General features: G+C 38.2%; 1 protein-coding gene across 2 annotated transcripts; it reads left to right on the top strand.

Moving 5' to 3' along the window:
* Window positions 1-898: 898 nt before the first annotated feature.
* Window positions 899-16,818, top strand: LOC105829256. 2 transcript variants are annotated; one of them, XM_036291693.1, is made up of 7 exons: window positions 899-2,055; window positions 3,070-6,893; window positions 7,450-7,661; window positions 11,250-11,382; window positions 11,670-11,803; window positions 12,049-12,250; window positions 12,643-16,818. In XM_036291693.1, the coding sequence occupies exons 3-7, from the start codon at window positions 7,470-7,472 to the stop codon at window positions 12,753-12,755; spliced, it is 774 nt and encodes a 257-aa protein (XP_036147586.1). In that variant the 5' UTR covers window positions 899-2,055; window positions 3,070-6,893; window positions 7,450-7,469; the 3' UTR covers window positions 12,756-16,818. The 2 variants fall into 2 exon arrangements, with proteins under 2 accessions (XP_036147586.1, XP_036147585.1); XM_036291692.1 differs by lacking the exon at window positions 3,070-6,893 and having other exon boundaries at window positions 915-2,055.
* The last annotated feature ends 4,638 nt before the right edge of the window (window positions 16,819-21,456 follow it).

The raw sequence follows: 21,456 nt of genomic DNA, 5'->3' as shown, positions 1-21,456 counted from the left end.
CTGTATGCATATATCTAATATCGCCTTTATAAATAATTTCAGACATCGCGTTTGTTATATTTTTCTTTTTCTTTTTTTTCAGCAATCTGTCAAGGTAGTGAAGTTTCATTCATTCTGTTTTTATTCGTTATTGAACACATTTTCGATACGTAAAATACTCTGTGTCCGTTTTATTTGTTTTTTCCATAAAAAATCTTCTAAATTCTATCACTTCTAAAACACTTGTGTGCAAAAATCTCAATACTTGCTAATATTTATTTAGTTGTAAATTATCTTTTCAATCACAGGAAAAAATATAAATCTTTTTTATTTGACTATTTTTATTAGTTTTATTATTAAAAAAAATTTTTATTGTATTTATGTTGTTAACAGAGATGTAATCGTTTGGTTACGTAGCATATATATCTTATACAAGACAACGAATACAATATATTATAAACAATATATCATATATTTGATGAATCACATCAAGTGTCAAAATTTAAGAGTGATACATCATCTTGTTATTTTTTTCTAGATGAAATAACGGACACTGAGTAAATAAAATTGAAATGATATTAATGGTGAAAGTTATACAATAATCCCAGTAATTTTTAACTCTTTATCGACTCAGTAACGCAAAACTTTATCGATTTCCTCTATTCTCTCGAAATAATCCAATTTTCAAAGCAAACTTTATTAAATTTGATATTCTACTTTCAGCACTGTGCGAAATACATGTTTATTAAAAAGAATTTACACGTTATTCGAAGCCAGAGATTTTTACGATATATTGAATTACCTTCAATATTACGTTTTCATAACATGAAAAAAAATAATAGATATGAGATAATTAAATAATTCTTTTCGGTATAATTGAATGAATCGTGAAAAATATTTTGCTGCTTTGTAATAAGAAATAAAACATAAAAGAATTTAATAGATACCGTTTTATTTAATTTAATTTAGTTTTATGACTTTTATTCCATAAATTCCGTGAAATAAAATTCGTGTCACATACATTCGCACATGCATGCACAAAATTTAATTCGTTTTCTTTTCCCAGGATAAGTAATTCCCATTACAATTATTTGTAAAATGAAACTAATTATACATCGTGCTTCATTAAAATTACCATTTTTTCCCATCGGGGGTATTTTAATCTCTCGAAGCGAAGATATACCGTGATTGCCAGAATTTCATACGAGGGATGAACTTCCTTATAATCTCCGATTACGTTCGTCACGAATAATTGAAGGGAGTGAAAACGGAATGAAGCGAAATGAGGATATTCAGCGCGGTGTCTCGGTGCGAGTCTCTAATTTCAGTCATCGAAAATGCACAGGTTGGCGGACCTATTCCATCGATAATTCTTCCCCGCTCGCGTTTCGCAGGTGAGCGAGGGGGGTTGTCGACCCTCCCCCCTTTGCCACCCCTTATCAAGAAGAACCATCCTCTCTCGTAGGATTTTCACCGTCCGGGGAGAAGCGCACGCGACATCCCTTAATAAACCGGAAGGCGACCTCCAGTCCCGCCTCGTGCGGGCGTCGCGGCGCCAGAGCGCCGGAGCGCGGCGCGTCGCGTCGTCCCGCGTCGTCGCGGCGCTCCCCGCGCTCGCTCTCCTCGCGTACCCTCGGTGGGGGGTCAGGTCGGTCGAACGGGAACGGGTCGGTCGAACGATCGAAAGGCCCTGCTGCTCCGCGGCTCAGTTCAGTTGTAGCGCCGACTCCCCGGCATATACACGAGGTCGCGTCGTAGTTTTAAAAGGCACACTCTGTACAAACGTAGAACACGCACGCCTCTTATCTTCCGTATATAATATATACCTCCGCCTCGCCTGCCGCCTTCTCGCCTCCGCCTCGCCTTCGCCTTCGCCTTCGCCTCTACCGCCTTCGCCTCCGCCTCGCTACAGTAGTGAGCAACAGATACTTAACCGTGCACGTTGCCAGTTTGTTAGAAGCGAAGCCTCTACTCCGACCTCGTAGCGAAAAAAAAAAGCGAAAATGCAGCGTCCGATCGTCATCGCTCACTGGAGAAAAATCCTACTGCTCGTGTATAGTTTGCCATTATTTTCATGTAAGTGTGGAACGCGGGCGTGCGCGCGCGCGCGCGAGCGCGCGGAAGCGCGCTCGCTCGCGCTCGCGCCCGTTTAGCCCTCTCCCGATAACAAACATCGGGAGGGTGACACCCTCCTGCTGCCGCCGCCGCCGCCGCACGCGCACCCCGTACATTCCCGTACATCCGCACTCCCTGTGTGTACTGTTTTTTCCTCCCCTTTTAGTTTCCCTTATCATCCCTTCGTGTCTCATCCGTGTGTCGTTACGACGAGGGGTGGGTTCTCGCGCGCCGGCGGCCGTGCGAGAACCCGACGGATCCTCGTCGTCGGGCGTCGTCGTCAACTCGTCCTTTCAGATCCTCACGTTTCGAAGCATCCCTCCCGAGCCGAGGGATGATTTTCCGAAACGCGCCGATCGACTCTTATCATTTATCTCTTTTTTTCCCCCGGGGGAACGATAATGTTTTGATTTTTATCAGACGCCATCTTCTGCCGTCCCTTCTTATTTTCAGCATCGAATCCGTGCGTCTTGGCGACTCGGGCGATTCTTTTATTTTTTCTGCGCGCGACGTTAAATGAAGAATAAGGTTCTCCTTATTGTGGAACGACTTCGCGAAAGAGAAAAGCGTATCGTATTTTCATTTGTCCGCCGGCAGTTATTGACATCCGGACGTGCCTGTTGATAAAGAATCGACTCCAGATTGATCAACACGTCCGTAAATAAGAGCTCGGGAGGGGGGAAAGATTGGTGGAGGGGCGGCTTAGAAGCATCTTGTAGGGTTGGTCTTGCCCCTCGGCTAAAACCGTAAAGATAACCGTATCTCTATACTCTCTCTCTCTCTGAGAAGGGAAGGGAGTTTTCTCCCGAAATTTTCGGGAATGACGTCACCGGTAGAAAAAAATTTGCATAACACATGTGTAACTGTTTTTTTTGTCCAAACAAATTTGTTAATAACTCATCGCTCTATAGAAGATAGGCCAGATAGCCAGATGCCTTCTGTTTTCTCTCGTAGAAAATTGTTGTATTGTTTCAGTTGACGACACCACAGAGCGGAGGCTGCAGACTTATTCCTCATACAATTCAGTACTCTGACAGACAATATATACACATTTTGCACTTCATGACGTGTGACACACATGTCCCGGGTTCTAATTGTTCAGTGTGCACCCTAACGTGTTACCGCGACGGAGAATAATTCCACTACGCCACATTCCATGGGAAGCGATTTTCCGGAGCACACGTGAAGCGGGCCACCGTTTAGCAAGTCTCTCACCGAGTCTTTGTCCGATACTACTACAATACTATACTCGAATACTAATTATTTAATTAATTAATTAATCATTTATAATCACATTAATTATTTACTCATTGCGAAAATAACATAAGTCTGATTGTACGCGGCGCGTGTTCGCGCGCCCATTCGGAGTGAAGTTCTTTATTCGCTGCCGCAATGTCGAAGTAGCATACCGAAGCCACGGACTTATGTTGCTTTCAAAATGACCGATTATTTGTGTCTTGAATAAATAGCGTCACATTTACAGAATACTCTCTTCCACTGACTGTTCCGAAAACTTCTTAGTGTATGCGTGTTGATCTCTTTAAGTGCGTGCCACTTCCGTCGCGGAGGAAGTCCTGCGACGTCGGATAACGAGATTCACACGCTACTACCTTCAATGTGGAAACTGAATAAAAATAGAAACACTTTATATATTTCGTGTACATGAGCTATCCTATCATTCATACCACCCACGTAGAACTTACTACAATGTACATTCACTATGAATCCTCAATGGCCACCCATTTGTTTGGACACATACATAAGCGCGCACACATGCACGCACACTGTTAATACATGTCAATACAAGAATGAAACCTCGAACAATCCAGCCGCCGCAACTTTTTCGTGCAAACTATTTCCGTTATTCGTTTCTTGCCGTGCATTTTAGGTCATTCCGGTGGCAATTTCCTCGGCCGTGCGTCATATTTGTCACGAAACGTGCCGTAAAGTCAAATAGACCGTCGCAATAAATACTAATAATAACTCAGCCCGACCTGGTTCGCTCATTATTAGATCGTTGTGACATTATACGCCGTTAATACGCGAATTCATTGCAGATTTAACGACGGTGTAAATGCAAATTAGAAATCGATAACATAACAATCGAACAGGTTTTGTCGTTGCGCGCCGTGGAACGTAGCAAAGTGGCGGTGGTCTGTATCAGCCGAATGAACGATTCCATTCTAATGCCTGATCGATAACGCGTTATAACACAATCTGCCACACGGTGCACCCATAAGAACACTTTGTCAAACGTTTTGCTCGCGATAGTGCTCAACTTCGTTGCGAGTCAGTTAAACTAGAACTACCCTCGTCCCGGCCGACGTAGGAAAGGTAATGTCAAAGGAAATGCTCGACATTGCCGCTTCCCCGAAATTCCAACAGACAAAAGCTCGCGACAATAGTCCCGGCGCCGTTATCTTAATCGTTAATCGCGGAATTCCGACTCTCGAAATTTCATCGTTTGTTAGTCCCTAACAATGGTATCCTCGCGCGATTCGATTATTATCCGAGTCTCACAATAAACCGGGAATAATTTCGCGATTTCACGAGATCCGTTCAAACTGCTAGAGTTTAACAGGTGCAATTAAGAACTTTGGAGAGAAAATCTGTGTACCGATATGATATCATCAAATCAAATTAAAGTTGCCAAATTTTCTTGTGGAAATGAAGAAATGTTTCATATATACGATGAAATGAGTAAATTCGAAATAGAGAGATTTGTGTGATACGTGATACATTTCAATTTATTTCGTTCGCTTTTTTTAGAACGTAACGGGAAAAAAGACTCCCTACAAATACATAAAATAAACTTGTATAAAATTGTAAAAAGGTATAAAATATGAGTATTACAGACGATGTTCATAATCCGATCTTAAATTTAAGACCGCCTTAAGATAGCCTCAAGATTCCATTCAACATTAATGAAATAACCGTACAAGATCTCAAGATTGTATTTAAGACGATTTTAACACTAGAACTATCAAAGCAATCGAAATAAATGGTCCGTAATTTCTTAAAGATATTACTTTTTAAATTCATACTACTGCATTTTCTGAGACTTTCCGTAATTTGTGTCGTGATACATTAATGTCTGTGTAATTATCGGTAATTAAATATAAAATTGGACTATGAATACATGTGCAAAAGAAATATACTTAAGACGCCTACAGTCGCCGTTGCATTTTAATTTAAAATAATAATTTTATTTAATGAAAAGTTCAGAAACTAATTCTGCATTCTGACATTTAATGTAATATACAGCAAGCAAATATGTGTGTAAAGTGATATATTTGTAATAGATTAGGTAGGCACAAAAAATCTAGGACGCTAAATGAAAATTGAAAATCCAATTAAATTAAAAACTAATAAATCAGTTTAAATTGGATTAAGATACGGATAAAAATATCCAGTCACTTTTTTGATCATTTGCACACAACTCGAGTTTTAAAAGCCATTGTGGCAGAAACTAATTATTCGACTATTCATCGATCCAATTATATTCACCCTAATTGCATTATTTATATAAGAGAAACCGAGTGTTGGTTTTAAATATGAGATGAACATTCTGAAAATTATCTACCTTGCATCAATGATTAAAATATTTATATAAAAATTGAAATGTTATTGTAATTTTTTACAGATCAAAGTATTATATTCTTTCTCTGCTTCAGAGAAAAGCTTTATTAAGATTTTTCATTATTTATCAACTTTGATATTCAATTTGTTTTGTACAAAAGGCTGTGTGATATAATCCATACTTTTTACGTTTTATAAAAATATGAAAAGAAAAGTTATAAGGTAACTTTTAATGTAAAAATCAGTTCAACAGAAAATATCATTTAAGTAAGGAAAATACCATTTTATTACGTCGTAAAGTAAGAATACGTATTCGTGTAATATCCCTTGAAATCAATCATTTGCTTTCTACTTATTCATGTTGTATCAACGCAATCAACGCAACGTCGCAAAAAAATCGGTCGATTCTAATCGCCAAGGGCTCGTAAATGGCATAACGCGATCGACCGTTCTGCTTTAACGTTGCTCGTTGAAATATTACAGGACAGGCGCGTAGAAAATCGTGTGTCGCATTAGCATTATCCGACGGCACGATCGACCTCGAAAATAGGCCTCTTGTCTCGGAACGTCTCGAAATAATATGCTATGCGTGCGGCGGTAACGCGCGCTTTCATTCTGATCGATACAGTAACACCTCCCAGCAACAGGGCGGACTGCCACAAGTAGTTACAGTCGGCCGAAGGCCCGCTGTCCTTCCCGGCAATAGCCCCAGATTAATCCGTTTCGCCCCGTCGTCTCGTTGTCACGTCACGCTGCCAGTCCAATGAAAATCGAATGCAACACGATCCCGACAGCGTTTAATATTTCGAAATATCAAAACACACCGCCCTGACATATCTCGTTACTCTATTTTATTTCATATAGAATGGCGTCGAGGGCGTAACGGCAAAGTGGATAGAAAGGGATTTTGTATTTCTTCCTCCGGAAGGAAAGAGAATACGTCGTGGATATTTCGCTTTACACTTACGAGAATCCCACGAGCAATTTGGAGTTGATGTTTGCCTTTATAAAGAATGTTAAAGCGGATACCTGACAGTTTTACAGTTATAAAGAATTCAAATGTGTATAAGAGTTTTTATACCCTGAAATTTCTCAAATGGCGAGACATGACGGGAACCTTATTCTTCACTGAATTTCAGATAAACTTTACTTTAACCGAATTTAGTCCCAGGATTTAGAATTACGTGCACGGTAGACACCCTATACGTGACCTTATCTAGGTTTGTGGGTTACGACGCCCCTCGAAGTTAAACCCCCGACGAATTCAATTCTAAATGAATATCACATAAACCATAGGATATATGGAACACGCGTCAAGTGGCAGTTTTACGGTTTTAAAAGTCTCGCTTCATTCTTTATTCAACAATAATCCTCCGACGTATTGGAATATTTGAAAAATGTCATGGCTCATTAGTCAAAATGGCAAATATATTTGATGATATGAATAATATATGTGAACGACGACGGAGGATGCAAATATTTAAATGTTTAATTTAAAAACTCGGTTTCGCATAAATAAAGTTACCCGATGTAACAGTATATTTTTGGTAATATTTTTTTCTGCCGGCTAAATATAACATTTTAACTTTCAGCCCTTTTTGCGTTAGCCATTATAAAGTTATCCTCTGAATCGCCTGAATCCCCGCGAGTTTCACGAGTCCACCATCCCGAATTAATTCCCGTTGGACATTGTGTAGATAACGTCCACGGGCATTTCGGCCGTCAGAACGGCGCATACACGGTAGTATATACGTACGGTGATTTCACGATTTCCAGACGCGTCACTGGCGGAACACATGAACGTGCAATTGATAGCGCCGCATTACGTAGAGCTAGGCGACACGGCCACCTTGTTCTGCAGCCACACTGTCGCGGACAAGTTGCTGCACAAAATAGAATTTTTGAAGGGCGAGAAGAGGATATTTCAGTACATTAAGGAGAGAAGTCCGCCGTACATTTCGCAGCATATCGACGGCGCCAGACTGGAGGTGAGCGAAAATAAAATGACCGCGCGCGAAAAGGCGGCCCTTTGAAGTTACGTACCTCTCGTTAATGCATCATTTCCTGTGTGTACATTTTTCTTCCCTTCTTTTACTTTATTCTTTCGTTGTTTTATTACTCGTTGTTGGCCAATAAAGCGTCTATTCAAAGGAACTGATGAGAGAAAGGGATAATGGCTAATTTCATCAATTAATTTTAAGCCTGATATAACATGATTCCTGATGGCACATAAATATTTTGAATATCGCTTTACACCGTGGCAGTTACACGTGACTTACGCTTTGACGTGCATAATTATCTCAAAGGCATCTCGTAGTCGCGCCACAACATGGCATGCCGGTTCGATAACACGTCTACATAAATTTGTGTCAAATTTACACGGGCCAAGACTGATGGCATCGACCTTTGCATCTCAATCTGTATCCACAGTTATATATACCCGTATCTATATTGTCGCGTTAAACCTGAATGTTAAACGAATTTCTATTTTAGTAACGGAAGTCGATGTGTCTAGACAGGAAGTGCCAAGAACAAAATTTAACACTGACAAAAGTCTTATTGAACTAATTGGAAATGTGGTAGGTCCAACCAAATTCTGGTTGAACCCACCAGAATTTTGGTTAAACTTGTCAGATTTTTAATTAATTCAACAAAACTCTTTTTTTCAGTAAATGATTACCTATATACAAATTCTACTTTTGGGGATGTGAAATAATTTTATTTTGACAATTGTGACCTAATTTATGCAGAAAGCAGAAAAATGGTCCAAACTTTCGAAATATTTCTTAAACTTTTTTTACACGTCTAAATGTACACTGAGTGATAGTTAATTTGATTAAATTTCTTTGGTTCAAATATTTATGTATTTCAGTTAAATATATAAATATTTGAATTTAAATATTTTAAGTGAAATATATATATACTTCAACTGAAGATGTTTAATAAAGTCGAAAAATTTAGTTAAATTAACGACTTTTTTCTCGATATAAAATTTATTCTTTACATCATTTAAAAGGTTCTTTATTTGCCACTTCCTTACTAAGATTTCATTATGATTTATTAAGATTCAAGATTTTTTTTGAAAATGTAGCACGATATTTTCCTTTTACGAACAAAGTTAATAATGCATCAAACTAATATTCGTTTTTTTCTTTTTTAAATTTCTCATTACTTCAGGTATATTTTTGAAACCTTTATTTCTTTTTTTTTTATCGTAAACTTTTCACTTTCTCTTACATCACGTACTCGTTTATGTAATAAAATAGTGCCTCTTTTTTTTTTAACCTACCGGCGTCTGACAGTATTACGTGTACAGGTAAAAATACAGCTTAGTCCGCATACCTGTCGCGTACGTCGGTGTCGTAAGAAAAAAAGCCGTTGTAAACAAAAGTCCAAAAATAACGAGGACGCCCTCGATGTAAGCTGAATATCCGGAGTCCACTCCTGTCTTTCACCAATGATTAAACGAGCAAAGCTAACGCATTTACCTAAGGTGCAGTCTTTTATGTATCGACACAAAGCAAAGTTATTTATGTACATATACGTGCACTTCGTGCGCTACGTGAAAATACCCTCCGTGTTCTCCGACACCGCAACGTCGAGCGGTAACGCGTGGCAGCGCAATTTCCCTCCCGCGAATATGTTTTTGATGGGAGCGCGCCGTAGATGGGATCTATCTATTAAAAAAAAGGGAGATAAGGTTGGAAAACCAATACTTGTGCTAATCCGCATATGTGATACCTAATATAACGTCATGGGGAATGGAGCGCCTGTGCCTGCGTACGTGTGTGTGTGTGTGTGTGTGTGTGTGTGTGTGTGTGTGTGTGTGTGTGTGTGTGTGTGTGTGTGTGTGTGTGTGTGTGTGTGTGTGTGTGTGTGTGTGTGTGTGTGTGTGGTGTGTGGTGTGTATAAAGTCAACACATTAATAATGAGGTTACACATGACAGAAATAGAACGTCCATTCGGTGACTTTCAGGCCGCTGATGACGAGCAATTGTAAGTGCCGAAACCACTTTTTCCCCCTTTCTTTACGATTATGCCGAGGAGCTTTTTATACCTGGCACTTTTTCATCTATTTCATCTTCAGCAAAAAGGTCGACCGAGTTACACGGCTCCTACATTTTTTAGAGATATTCGTTTTTATTTAGCGACACTTCTCTTTCGTTTCTTAATTTTTCTATTTCAGTTCTCCGATAAAAAAATTTCGGATTCCCTTGATCGATAGCTATTTTGCATCTTTGTTGTTGGAACTCTTCGTTGCTGACAACGGAGAATGCGCGACTGTTCCACACAAAGTTAATTCTGAGATATCTTAAAGTTATTACAGTACGTCATGAAAGATGTAGGTAAAGATACGCGTAACAAATGGGACGCTAAGAATGATTAGATCTAAGCTACTTAATATAACAAAATTGAGTTAATGTAATGAGAACTTTTAGTCGTAACCATCTTGATAATATTACGGGATTTCTGAATAAATAATAGAAGATAATAGAAATTATAAAATTATGAACAATGGACAATAATAACGGAGAAAAATAATTATGTTTGAATTTTATAATTTTTACATTGCTAATCTAAGAAAAAGATTTTTTTTCTGTAAGCTTTAAGACAATACTATTATATTGCTCGTCAATTTAATCGTCAATCGAATTATATTTGCATTCCGACTTTATATAGGAACTATGTTTCAAAACCGATAAAAATTAGTATGAGTTGAAAAAAAGTTCACACAAATTATTATTAAGCACAGAGTTCCGCTGTTGGTGAATTTAATTTCATTTTTTTGTTTAACACACGATTTTTATCGGTTCTAATTTTAGTTATTATTATTTCTCCATATTTATCCTCAATTTAAATATTTATTATACTCCGCGCGAAGTAGAGATTAATTATATATTCAAAAGCTAAATATATATAGACAGTATATATAGATTCTGAGTAGATATGGTCCAAATATAATAGATGCAAAAGTGACAGAAAACCAAACGACTGTGCTAGAAATTTGGATTGTCTAAAGTGTTTTGTTTTTCAACTCATTTCTTCTCGCTCACGCGCTTGATATAATTAAAATGGCTAGATGAAAGAAATACAAGTGACAAATCCTTATAAAACAAGTTGGTAAAAGGTCACTCTTGAACTTTCATTCAAAGATAACGCTCTGACCCACTTTATTATCACATTCAACGTATTTGAAAGCGGAAGAATGACACGTTAGAAAAAAAAAACCCGTGATGTAAAGGTATTTCATTTTCTCTTGTGCTAACTCTTCCTTGTTTAATCATCAAGGTTGAAGAGTCCAGAAGCTAGAGGCAGTAAATGTAAAAAGCCGCGCTTTGAGTGAAATTAATTTCTACGTAATTTTTTCTGCGCACTTGAATTGTCTATACGTTATTTGTCTTGTGGGTGTGTGCGTGTTGGCGCGTGGGTGTGTGTTTTTTTAATATATGGAGTGTACTTCGATTAAAACACGTCGCTTTAACTGATCGATGCGTCGTTTTAAACGCCAATATATTATTTCAATTGCTCGCGCTGTGCGTCATAATCGACATTAATATGTCGCTGTTCCTTTCCAGTATTCGAAGAACGGCACGACAATCAAACTGCACGATGTGCGTTTTGAAATTGAAGGTTTTTTTACCTGTGAAGTCACTATGACAACCCCCATTTACACTGCTGGCTCTGATCCCGTACCGATAAAAGTGATACGTAAGTGGCAGTGTCAAATCTTACAAGAATAGAAATATATATTTATCTTCACATGACACTAATCCTTATTACAAAGCAGGAGGATTGTAATAATTTCTACGAGTAGCTATTTAGATGTTGCAATATTCGTATCGATCTAACCGAAATAGTTATAAATAATTTGATATGATTAATGTTATTAAACGTTGACATTTCTCAAATAATCTAAATATTGATAATATTGACTATTATAAACTAGATTTTAAATATTATCGCTTATTTTCGCTTTATGTTATAATTCCTTTTAGATCCACAATCTACTAAACCTACAATTACATTCAAGAAAAGCGTATACGTGGTAGGCGAGAGCCTGGAGGCAAATTGTTCGTCCTCGCCCGCACGTCCAGTTCCTTACATAACGTGGTTCATAAACGGCAAAGAGGTAACAAATAATAAAGTTTGAAACATAATTACACTTTAACATAATTTTAATTCAATACTTATCATTACATTAATAGATTTTTACATATGTTTTGCGTGTAAAAGCCTTTTAAAATCTGATTTGTCGTAACTTGAAACTTTAACATAATTAATTACGTGCAATTAAATATTTTTAAATATCTCTTAAATATCTTTAAAACTATTCCTTCGCTCGATTGCCACTTTCTAATTATTGATTTCTCCCAGGTGGATGTTTCCCTAGTGACTCACTATCCGCATACATACCATAAAAATCATTTGATGTCCGCCACCGCCAGGCTGAAGGTGGAGGTTTCTGAGTTGCACGCCGGTCAAAATGGACATCTAGAGATCAGCTGTCGCGCAACGATACCCGATTTTCCCATGAACCACGAGGAATTTGCTGATATTAAGAAAAAGACGGTGACGGGTAAGTTTTTCATAGAAGGATATTAAACTCTTTTTCTATACGATAATGTTATAATAACAATCTTTCATCACCGAATTTCATACGCGATGCCGAATTGTTGAAAATAAAAAAATAATAAGATAGGAATTAAAAACTAAATAATAAGATAGGAAAGAAAAATAATAAGATTTCCTAAAAAATAGAAAACAGAATTATTTTATTAAGAAATCAATATTGTTATCGGAAATAAAGAAACGTGTACATTTTGTTGCAAAGCTGACTGCTCTTCAGGGAATTTATACATGCGTGCTCGCCTTCCGTAAACCCTTTTAGAGCTTCCATATATTTTTACGATTTATCGATAACAAGAGAGAAAGTCCCGATTTTTGTATTTTCCGTGCGGCTTGTTTCAGTGGAAATCATACCAGCGCCGGATGTGACGTCTTCCGCGGCGATTCTCGTACGAGAACTAACGCTACCTACGATACTGTGCATACTGAGCGCGATGCACCAGTTCATTCCTTAATAAAAGTCAATTGCTCTAGGATAATTCGGCTGTAACATACCTTAATCGTAAGGATATTAAGGCGATGAACGTAAGATCGAACAATCACAATGTCTTCCTTCGATATATCGAAATACACGGGGGCAGCGGTTTTATTGTCTTTGCAGAAGTTTTGTAAACTCATAGACGCGGCTTCTTCGTGCGCAAAACTATTTTCGATTATTGCTTATAATGAGCATCGTCTGTCTCACGAAACATATCAATCCCATTGTCACGTATAAGGAAACAAAATGCCCGAGTATTCGGCAGGGTGTGTCGGAAAGCTATGTCTCTTCCCTCGATACTTGTATATTCGAATCTATTTACATATCACGCGAAATTATTCCAACTCGAGAATATTGAATTTTTAGAAATTATTGTCCGGAAATATTAAAGCAGGAAATAAGAAAGTTACGCGAAGATATTTTTATTCTATTGCAGAACATCTTTGATACGTAATACATAATGTATATACTGGTATTGTTGCATTGGTTAACGTATATATCTTATCTGAATCTAAAAAAAAAATAAAGAACAGAGTTTATTACAGTTCAAAGTAAAACGGCTTTATTGTTAAATATATGAGAATTTAATCTATATTAATGTTATCGAGATATCATATGATCTATATGTTGTATAAATTGTAGTCGATATTTTACTTTACACAAAAACGATATGGTTTTCCGATACGCGTTAATGTAACATTTCATCTAGTCTTGCCTCGCCGCTGGGGAAATACAATGTTTTTTAAGCTGGCAAATTTGTTCTTGTTACTACGCGCACATTTTTATTTAAAAAAAATACAAAAAAAATATTTGCAATCGTAGAAAACCGCTTTAATGTCAGTCGAATCGGATTAACAGATTTTTCCCTTTGGGATAATATCCGATTTTTTCAATCCATTTAGTAGCTCTATTTCTCATTGATAGATTGTCTCTTTCTGCAATATATTTTTACATCGCTCGATCTATTAGAATTTCGATAAAAAAAAGTAACAGTAATTTTTATTTAATTTGTAAAACTTTTCTTTGTCAATATTTAACGCCCCGTTTCATGATCTTTCACTTACACAACAATGAGATCAATTTTCCGACAATAATCTAGAGAACTTTTTCCGCGTATAATAGAACATAGACTAGAGCAAATGTTCACCGTCATTTCACCGTAATTCGGAGCTTAATCCTCCGTAGAAAACATTATACAAGAAATTCGAAACAAAAATGGCGTAAGTCAAATGACGCGTAAAGTGCTCGGATCTTGTCGCACATATCGGAATATCTCTCTATAAACTGTCTCTTACCTTAAATCACCATTTTAATAAATTAACGCTATAACGAGCTGTAAGCATTGAAAGAGCGCTCGCTTGGGCTATTTTTGTTTTCGATTCTTGTTGACTTTTCACGTGCTGTAACGAACTGAGGGATATCGATGAAACGGGATGTACACGACACACAATCAGTATTATATTACGACTTCCTTTAGCGTGTTTTAAAGAGTCAAGCTTAAAAAACACCGCGACAGCGGCTAGGCAGTTTAGAGAAAACTGCGAGAAAACTAGTGGTAACTAGAGACACACGAGTCAGAGTCCGATCGACCGCGTATCCGATCGCCTACTATTTCAATATGACGACTAAACGATAAAGCACGATTTCTTCTCTCTGATTTTATCCAATCTGTACAATCTGACCTTATTATTTCTCTACTCGTAATTCGAGAGATAGCGCGCACTGCATTGATCCTATTGAGGTCGATCGGGGAGACTGGCGAACTGATTCGATCAAACTCTGACTCAACCATCTGTAGAGGTAGCGATTACGGCCGTCGTGTTTGCGGCCAAACTTTTTGGAACACTATTGGGCGCGTTAGCTATTGATACGACGAGACTTTGACGGGATTTAAAAGACTTGATGCGATACCATCGCCGCTGCGGTTCTCCTGGCGACCAAACGCGCGCGGGATTATTCCCTTATCTGTGTAGAAGATGCACCCCTCTTCGCTGGAAAAAAAAAAGAGAGAGAAAAAAGATCGTAATCCTCCGCCGTCGGTACTCGTACTAAATACCAGCAGCCTTTAAGCAGCCATATTGGCTGTAGCGCAAGAGTGTATTAGTATGACTACTTAAGCTGACGGTACACTTTGGAACACTAAAAGGATTACGCCGAACGAACGTTTATGCTAGAGTGAACGCGAACGATGCTTTCCGAGGCTTTAGAGTACTAATCTAATCTTGATTATTAGGATAATCAAAGGGAAAACGTTATCGTCGTCTCCAGTCGGACGACTAATCTAACTAAAAAAGTTTTGATAGCTTCACAGATCCAATCTTACAAACGTATATAAGTCTGTAGCTAACGTTACGACTAGAGGTACTCACGCGCGATCGAACAATTCGGTTACAATTAAATGTAAAGATTAGGAAAAAAAAAAGAGAACACAGATTTTACTAAATGATAAAATTAATTATCATAGCTAGATGAAAGTAAAAACGTTAGGGAACAAACATTGACTAAGTGACGTAGTGCTTTATAGAGGTAAAGGATATATTTATGATTAATGAATTTTTATGCGTATATTTCAGATTGTGACTATTTGCTAAAAAATCAAGATAACACACACCGTAATCGCATGCAAATTCTTACATGCTTTCAAACTTGCAATAAATATACTGACTTTTTTAATTTTTATTGTAATTATAATATACCTAATTATAATATGGCGTAAGAGCCAGACATTGATCATCTAAGCAAAGTTTGAAAGCTTAGTAATGATATTTTAATTAAGAAGTGCCTTTTCATATTGTCCGCAGATTAGAACATATCTCAGGCAGATTTTTAGTCTGCTATTAGGCGACAACGTGCTTTGCCCGGAAAGCAAAATCGCAATCGCTGAGAATCTAATATAGAAAAGAAGTCGCCTTTTTTAACGATCACTCTTTCTCTCTCTCTCACACATTCTAATAAGGCTATTCTTAGTCGTTTCAGCGTTCACTCTAGCCTGTCGAAAGGTTGAAATTTAATATATTGCAAATTTTATACAAGTCTGCTGTTTTTAGCTGCACCTTTCGCGCAAGATGCAATTTGTGTCGCTCGAATTAGCTGTCACGTGATGATTTTTGTCGCAGAAATAGGGAATAAACGTTGTACAAATCAGAAAGTAATTAAAAATGATTCAAACCATAAAATTTGAACCACTGGAATAAGAATGACAAATTCGTCGTCCCGATCGCTTGTTTTGGCAACACGACGTGAAATTATATCTTAAAAAATTGATATTGAAGTTTGCAGGAAAGAGGTACAAATTATATACGGAGTATTTCATACCAATCAATATATTCACACGGTACTACGCACATTAAAATCTATTTTTATCTTTCGCGGGATATATTACGATTTCATTGCCACGTTCGCTCCGCATGGTGCGGCAACGCAGAGAAGAAAGTAATATTCGTTGCTATAATTAAATGTTAAAATAATTATAACAAGCAGTTTTATATAAAGCTGTTGTAAAACATATATTACTTTACATTATTACTGTTGTAATGTTAATTAATAATTAACATAGTGTTTTACTGGGTCTGTTTTTTTATTGCTTATTATTCACTCTCTCTACTTAAAATAGATGTATGTTTGAAATTTGGCAAAAGCGAAAAGAGAGAAATTTTAGTGCAGTTCAGTATAGTCCCAGTGCAGCAATAAAAGACAAACCTATTGATAGAAAAATGGTTGTAATTGCCATAATTGAAATACAATTGGCGGAAAAAATAATTATAAATTATAATCTTATTTTCGGTGCCAATTATATTTAAATTAGTAACTTTAAAATATTGCAAGTCCATTTTTCAACATTATAGCAGTAATAATTATAAACATAGAGCTCCCGACTATTTTAACATTCAATTCTAGTCGCAAATACCAAGTATTTTTTGACCTCGGTGAACGTTTTTTTGAAACACGAACGATAATTTATTTATCTCTATCGCGGGTGTTCAGTAGCTCGGAAAAAAGGTGCACAGCTGGAGAGAGCAGGCCTGATATAAATTAGCGGAGAGAAAAAAAAAAACAAAAGTCAACGGAGCGTGGGGGCACAGAAAAATGGAGGATTCCGCTTTACGACGGCTCGCACGCGAGCCATGACGTTCATCGCGGTTGTGGTCGCCCTAATACCGTGTATCTGCCCGATTTCCCCGGTGATCCCGGTTGAAACGTCCGCGACGCCGCCGTGGGAGTCCGTGACCGACGAGACGGCGGTGCGCATCGTCGGCGGGGAGATCACCAGCATCAAGAATTACCCGTTTATCGTAATGCGTGCGACGCGCCCATTCCTCTCGCGCACACACAGGCCCCTTAACCCTTCACCTTTTGCGCGAGGAGCGCATCGGTAACCCCGCCGCTCATACGCCACACACGGTTGTGCGTATACGTATGTATATACGTACATATGTACCTAGTGTTAACGACTCTGACGTCAAAGACGTGTGGCAGTAACGCAGCACGAAGTGTATTGTGCAAAAGGTCGGGGAAAGGGGTGGTTTTACCGACTCTCTTTCTCCGAGCGCGTTGACGCACACAGCGAGACGTTTAACGATTCAACACCGGAGAACCGGAGAGCACGACTCATAAATCACTTTTTGACGTGCGCCTCCTTCAGTAGAATCAGATTGTTTCAATTTCCAGGCCGGGTAGACCGAAATAAAATTATCGCGGCGATGACGTGCGAAATGAAGTTTTGATTGACGTATCTTGCAATTTACGCTTCGAGTTAAATCAGCGCGTATAGGACCAACTCTCGGATCAGAGATATATCGGTTTTTGTTATAAATACAAGCTAGATTGTGTCGCGTGCCAATTGTGGCACTTTTAATTTTTCGTGTTTGCGCGATAGACACGCTGACGGTACACCGATGCGCTTCAAATGCGCTCCGTGCCAGTCTAACTTTCGAGACAGTCGGAAATCTCAATTTCCACATAATCGAGCTTGAGAAAGACGTTGCGTGATGAATAAAATGCAACAAAAAGTACATTAATCTGCTTGATGCTTCGAGGATGCAGGAACGATAAAATCAAAACTGTACCTGTGAATTTTACGAAACGTCTTTCTTAAAGATATTTAACGAATGATTTAATAAAAGATAAGTGTAACAAAAGATGTTGAAAAGAGAAAATTATCCGCGTAAAATTGAGGATCAACCAGTCTCGAAGGTGCTGGCACTCGGCTGGAGGAGCCGACGAGCTAGGAGTGCAAGGGTTAAGGTGGCACAACCGACTCAACTCGGACTCGGCGAATCCGAATTTTTCAAAGTCAATTCCTCTTAGGTCTCGGTGCAGCGCCGACCCTATAGCCACTCGTGCGGAGGCACTTACGTCGCCTGTAGGTTCGTCCTGTCGGCCGCCCATTGCATGGTCAGGTGCGTGTCAACAAGACTGCAATTTTCGCGCTAAGTATCTGATATGATGTCTGTCGCGGAGGGTGGTGTAGTCTCTTTCTCTCTAGCCGGGGCTCCAGCACTTTGTTCGCCCAACTCCCTCTGCATCCCCTCGTCTCTCCCTCTCTGCCTTTCTCCCTCGGCGTACAATCTTCATTCCTTGGATGTATGAAATGTTTGAGCAAAGGGTTGAGAGTCTTGAAATTCGCGAGGGAGATTCGAGGATACGGGAATTACGTCCCAAGGTTAAGATTAACCGGTTCTCCCTCTGAAAGCACGGGGAGGGGGTGGAAGATGAGCGAGGATATTTTGCGTAAGAGTTATGGTGCGAAAACGCGTGCGAAGGTTTTAGCAATACACGACACTCCTCGAGCTTGAATGTGTATTAATGTTAACTGTGATCTTTTTAATTTTAGTGTTATCAAGGTGGCAATCTCTCTTGTGCTTATTTGCTTATAAATCATACGTATAAGGGTGTATATATAAAAGTTATTTGTTCTAAAGGCTTCCGCGGCCAATTATGATTAGGGAACACTGCCATATCGTACAGCGAATTTATCTTTTCATGTGTTTCTATGATATATTTACCACACACGAATTTGAAAAAATTGATATATATTTGAGTTGTTGCAATAATATTAATTTTTAACAACGTCGTTACTTTGAAAAGACAAAAAAATGTCTCACAGAATCTCTAAATTTAGATGGAGCATACACGCTGTATGCTTGAAACTTTACACTTATATTTTTCCCTTTTTTAATTCTAGCTTACTTTATAATTAGAATATGAAAAGAACTTCAAACGAAGTGAACGTACAAGGTATCTATTCCTTTTGAGCTGTACAAAATTACATAAGTTCTAGATAAAATTTAAGCTCTCTGAAAATCATAAAATTTAAATTACTTTTCTTAGATATATGCTTCTTAAATTACTTTTGCTCTTAGAGATTTCAATTAATTTTTTTTATGTAAATGTTTTAAACAAATATTGAACGAAATCCATTACTTAATATTAAGAATTTTACATTACGTATATTTCTATCACTTGCTTTTAATATTTAGAGCAAGTTTTCATACGGTCGAATTTTCATAGATAGGTTTTACTTTATCTTTCGCTTTTACTTGCATCGTTTTAAGAAGCTAAAAGCGACTCTAGGTTTCGGTATAATCTTTTATTAATCTTTAAATATAGAACTGTCTATGTGATCTTTTTATAGGTTTAAAGTAAATTTCGCGAGGTAAAAAAAGATCACGGGGGTAAATCCTTCGCTAGCTAAAATGTAAATTACATTAAGGTACATGCTCGGGAATATAATTATCTATTTGTAAAGCAAACCAAATGCCCTGGTAAGACATTTTAAGATTACACCACATTACATAAGATATTAGTGGCCGTGTTTAACCTCCTTGCTACTGCAGAGATGTATGTAAACGTGTTCGTTCACGAGAGAAGCAAGGCTTGTGTTTGATGTAATGACGTGTCTTGTAAGATGTCGCTTCCATTTTTGTGAAAAGCCGAACAGGTCGGCGCAGATTAAAATTTACAGTAAATCTAGTTTGGAAACGTGTTGTAATATATATTTCGAGAGAGCGAGGAATATCCCTCTCTCTCTCACTGTAAAAGAGATATTTATATCTACACAATTCTATATAAAGTATTCGTTAAATATCGCAGAGAGATATATGTATTTATCTGCAAAGCAGCAGTTTCTGTAATGCGTGAGTCCCGAATGCGCATTCGGTAGGCAATTTATATTGTATCACGTAACGTATATATACGAAATATACGTGGAACATTCAAACTTATATTTTCGCTACTGAAGGCAACCCTCCTTTGGAGCACCTATACAGCAACATGATGGCGAACGGGATTGGAAGCGAGCGAATACGGGGCGATTACTGCGAGCGGATATAAGAATAACTGCCTGTTGACAGTCGGCGTATCAATTATTAGAGCGAATTTTGCCTCGTCCCTCCCGTCCCGTTCGCCTTCCCGCATAATTGTACCTTATTTGTTTCTGACTGTGAGTAGCGATGTGCTGTCTAGCGTATATATTTCACGAGTAAGTAACGGGAAGGTTAGCGGCGCTAGATCCTAAGGCAATGATATCTGTCGCGGTATCTATCTGTGTATATCGATTAGCTGTGTACTAGCGATGAGATGTGTACTACTACTCGCGTGAATGTAGTTTCTGTTTTACGTGTCAGCTCAGCCGCTCGTGATTGCCATGTACGTAAGGGGAAATTGGGCCGCAATCAGACGTACGTACGCTCGTTTACACGACATAGCTACGTAAAATATTAAAAGAAGAGTGATTTAAAGGGAGCGACACAAATCCGAAGGGAGTAACCCAATCAAGTTGAAACGACAGTAATGAATACGCTTCCAATATTACTTCCGCAACCGTACATCGATTTTATGCGATAAATTTGTGTTACCCTTCATCTTTCTTTAGTTACCGAGAAATAGGTGAAAGGCAAATTTAACTTTTCACTTGTCGCTTTAACTTTATCAAAAATTGAATCTTTTCATTCATTTGTTTTATATATTCAAAATTGCAAATTACATTTCGCAAACGATATCTTGATTATAAAGAAAGTGAAATTATTTATTGTTGTCTTAAGACATCTCTTTTAAGAAGAAATCTTCGTTAAAGAATTCCGATTGAATATTTAATATATCCTTAAATTCTTGGAATTCTTTTTTAATAAGTTGTATACTCGGCAACATGCAAGGAAGAGCCGTGAATTCCACGATATCATTTCACTACAAGGGATGAAGAATTCCGTCATTACGTTGCGCGCCTGATTGCGTCCCACGTTTCTTCACACCGCTCCGGCGGCGTCTAGGTGAAAAAATAAAAGCCAAGGTGTATAATTAACTCGTCGTTGTTCAAAGACGGTTGCTCGACGGCACGTGGGCAGCGGAGAATCCACGCCACTTCTACGTGATCGCCGGCGCGACCTACGTGTATTTACCAAGCTGGGGTTCCATGCAGGTGGAATTGGTAGACAAGACATTGCCGCACGCAGAGTTTCGATTCTCGGACATGCGAAACGATATTGGATTGTTCAGGGTGACTGTTTATGCCGTGTATATAATTCTGTGTCGATAATAAAGAGGGTAAACCTTGTAAATCGGTCGCGCGTACCTCTGCATTTGTCATCCCGCTCTGCCCGCTTTTACAGCTGAAGAGACCCCTTTACAGGAACGCGTACGTCCAATACGTTACAATTCCGCAGACGTATCTGGTGGACATG

The sequence above is a fragment of the Monomorium pharaonis genome, chromosome 9, assembly GCF_013373865.1.
Source record: "Monomorium pharaonis isolate MP-MQ-018 chromosome 9, ASM1337386v2, whole genome shotgun sequence".
NCBI classification, from domain to species: domain Eukaryota; kingdom Metazoa; phylum Arthropoda; class Insecta; order Hymenoptera; family Formicidae; genus Monomorium; species Monomorium pharaonis.
The sequence above is the reverse complement of the archived record's forward strand: the minus strand, read 5'-3'. Positions and strand labels throughout refer to the sequence as shown.

Bases quoted from the DNA above. Each gene is read 5' to 3' on its own strand.
- LOC105829256 (XM_036291692.1), top strand. From the start codon at position 1,983: ATGCAGCGTCCGATCGTCATCGCTCACTGGAGAAAAATCCTACTGCTC. The intron at 7,662-11,249 runs GTGAGCGAAAAT...GTTCCTTTCCAG, and splicing joins TCGACGGCGCCAGACTGGAG to TATTCGAAGAACGGCACGAC. The intron at 11,383-11,669 runs GTAAGTGGCAGT...AATTCCTTTTAG, and splicing joins CGTACCGATAAAAGTGATAC to ATCCACAATCTACTAAACCT.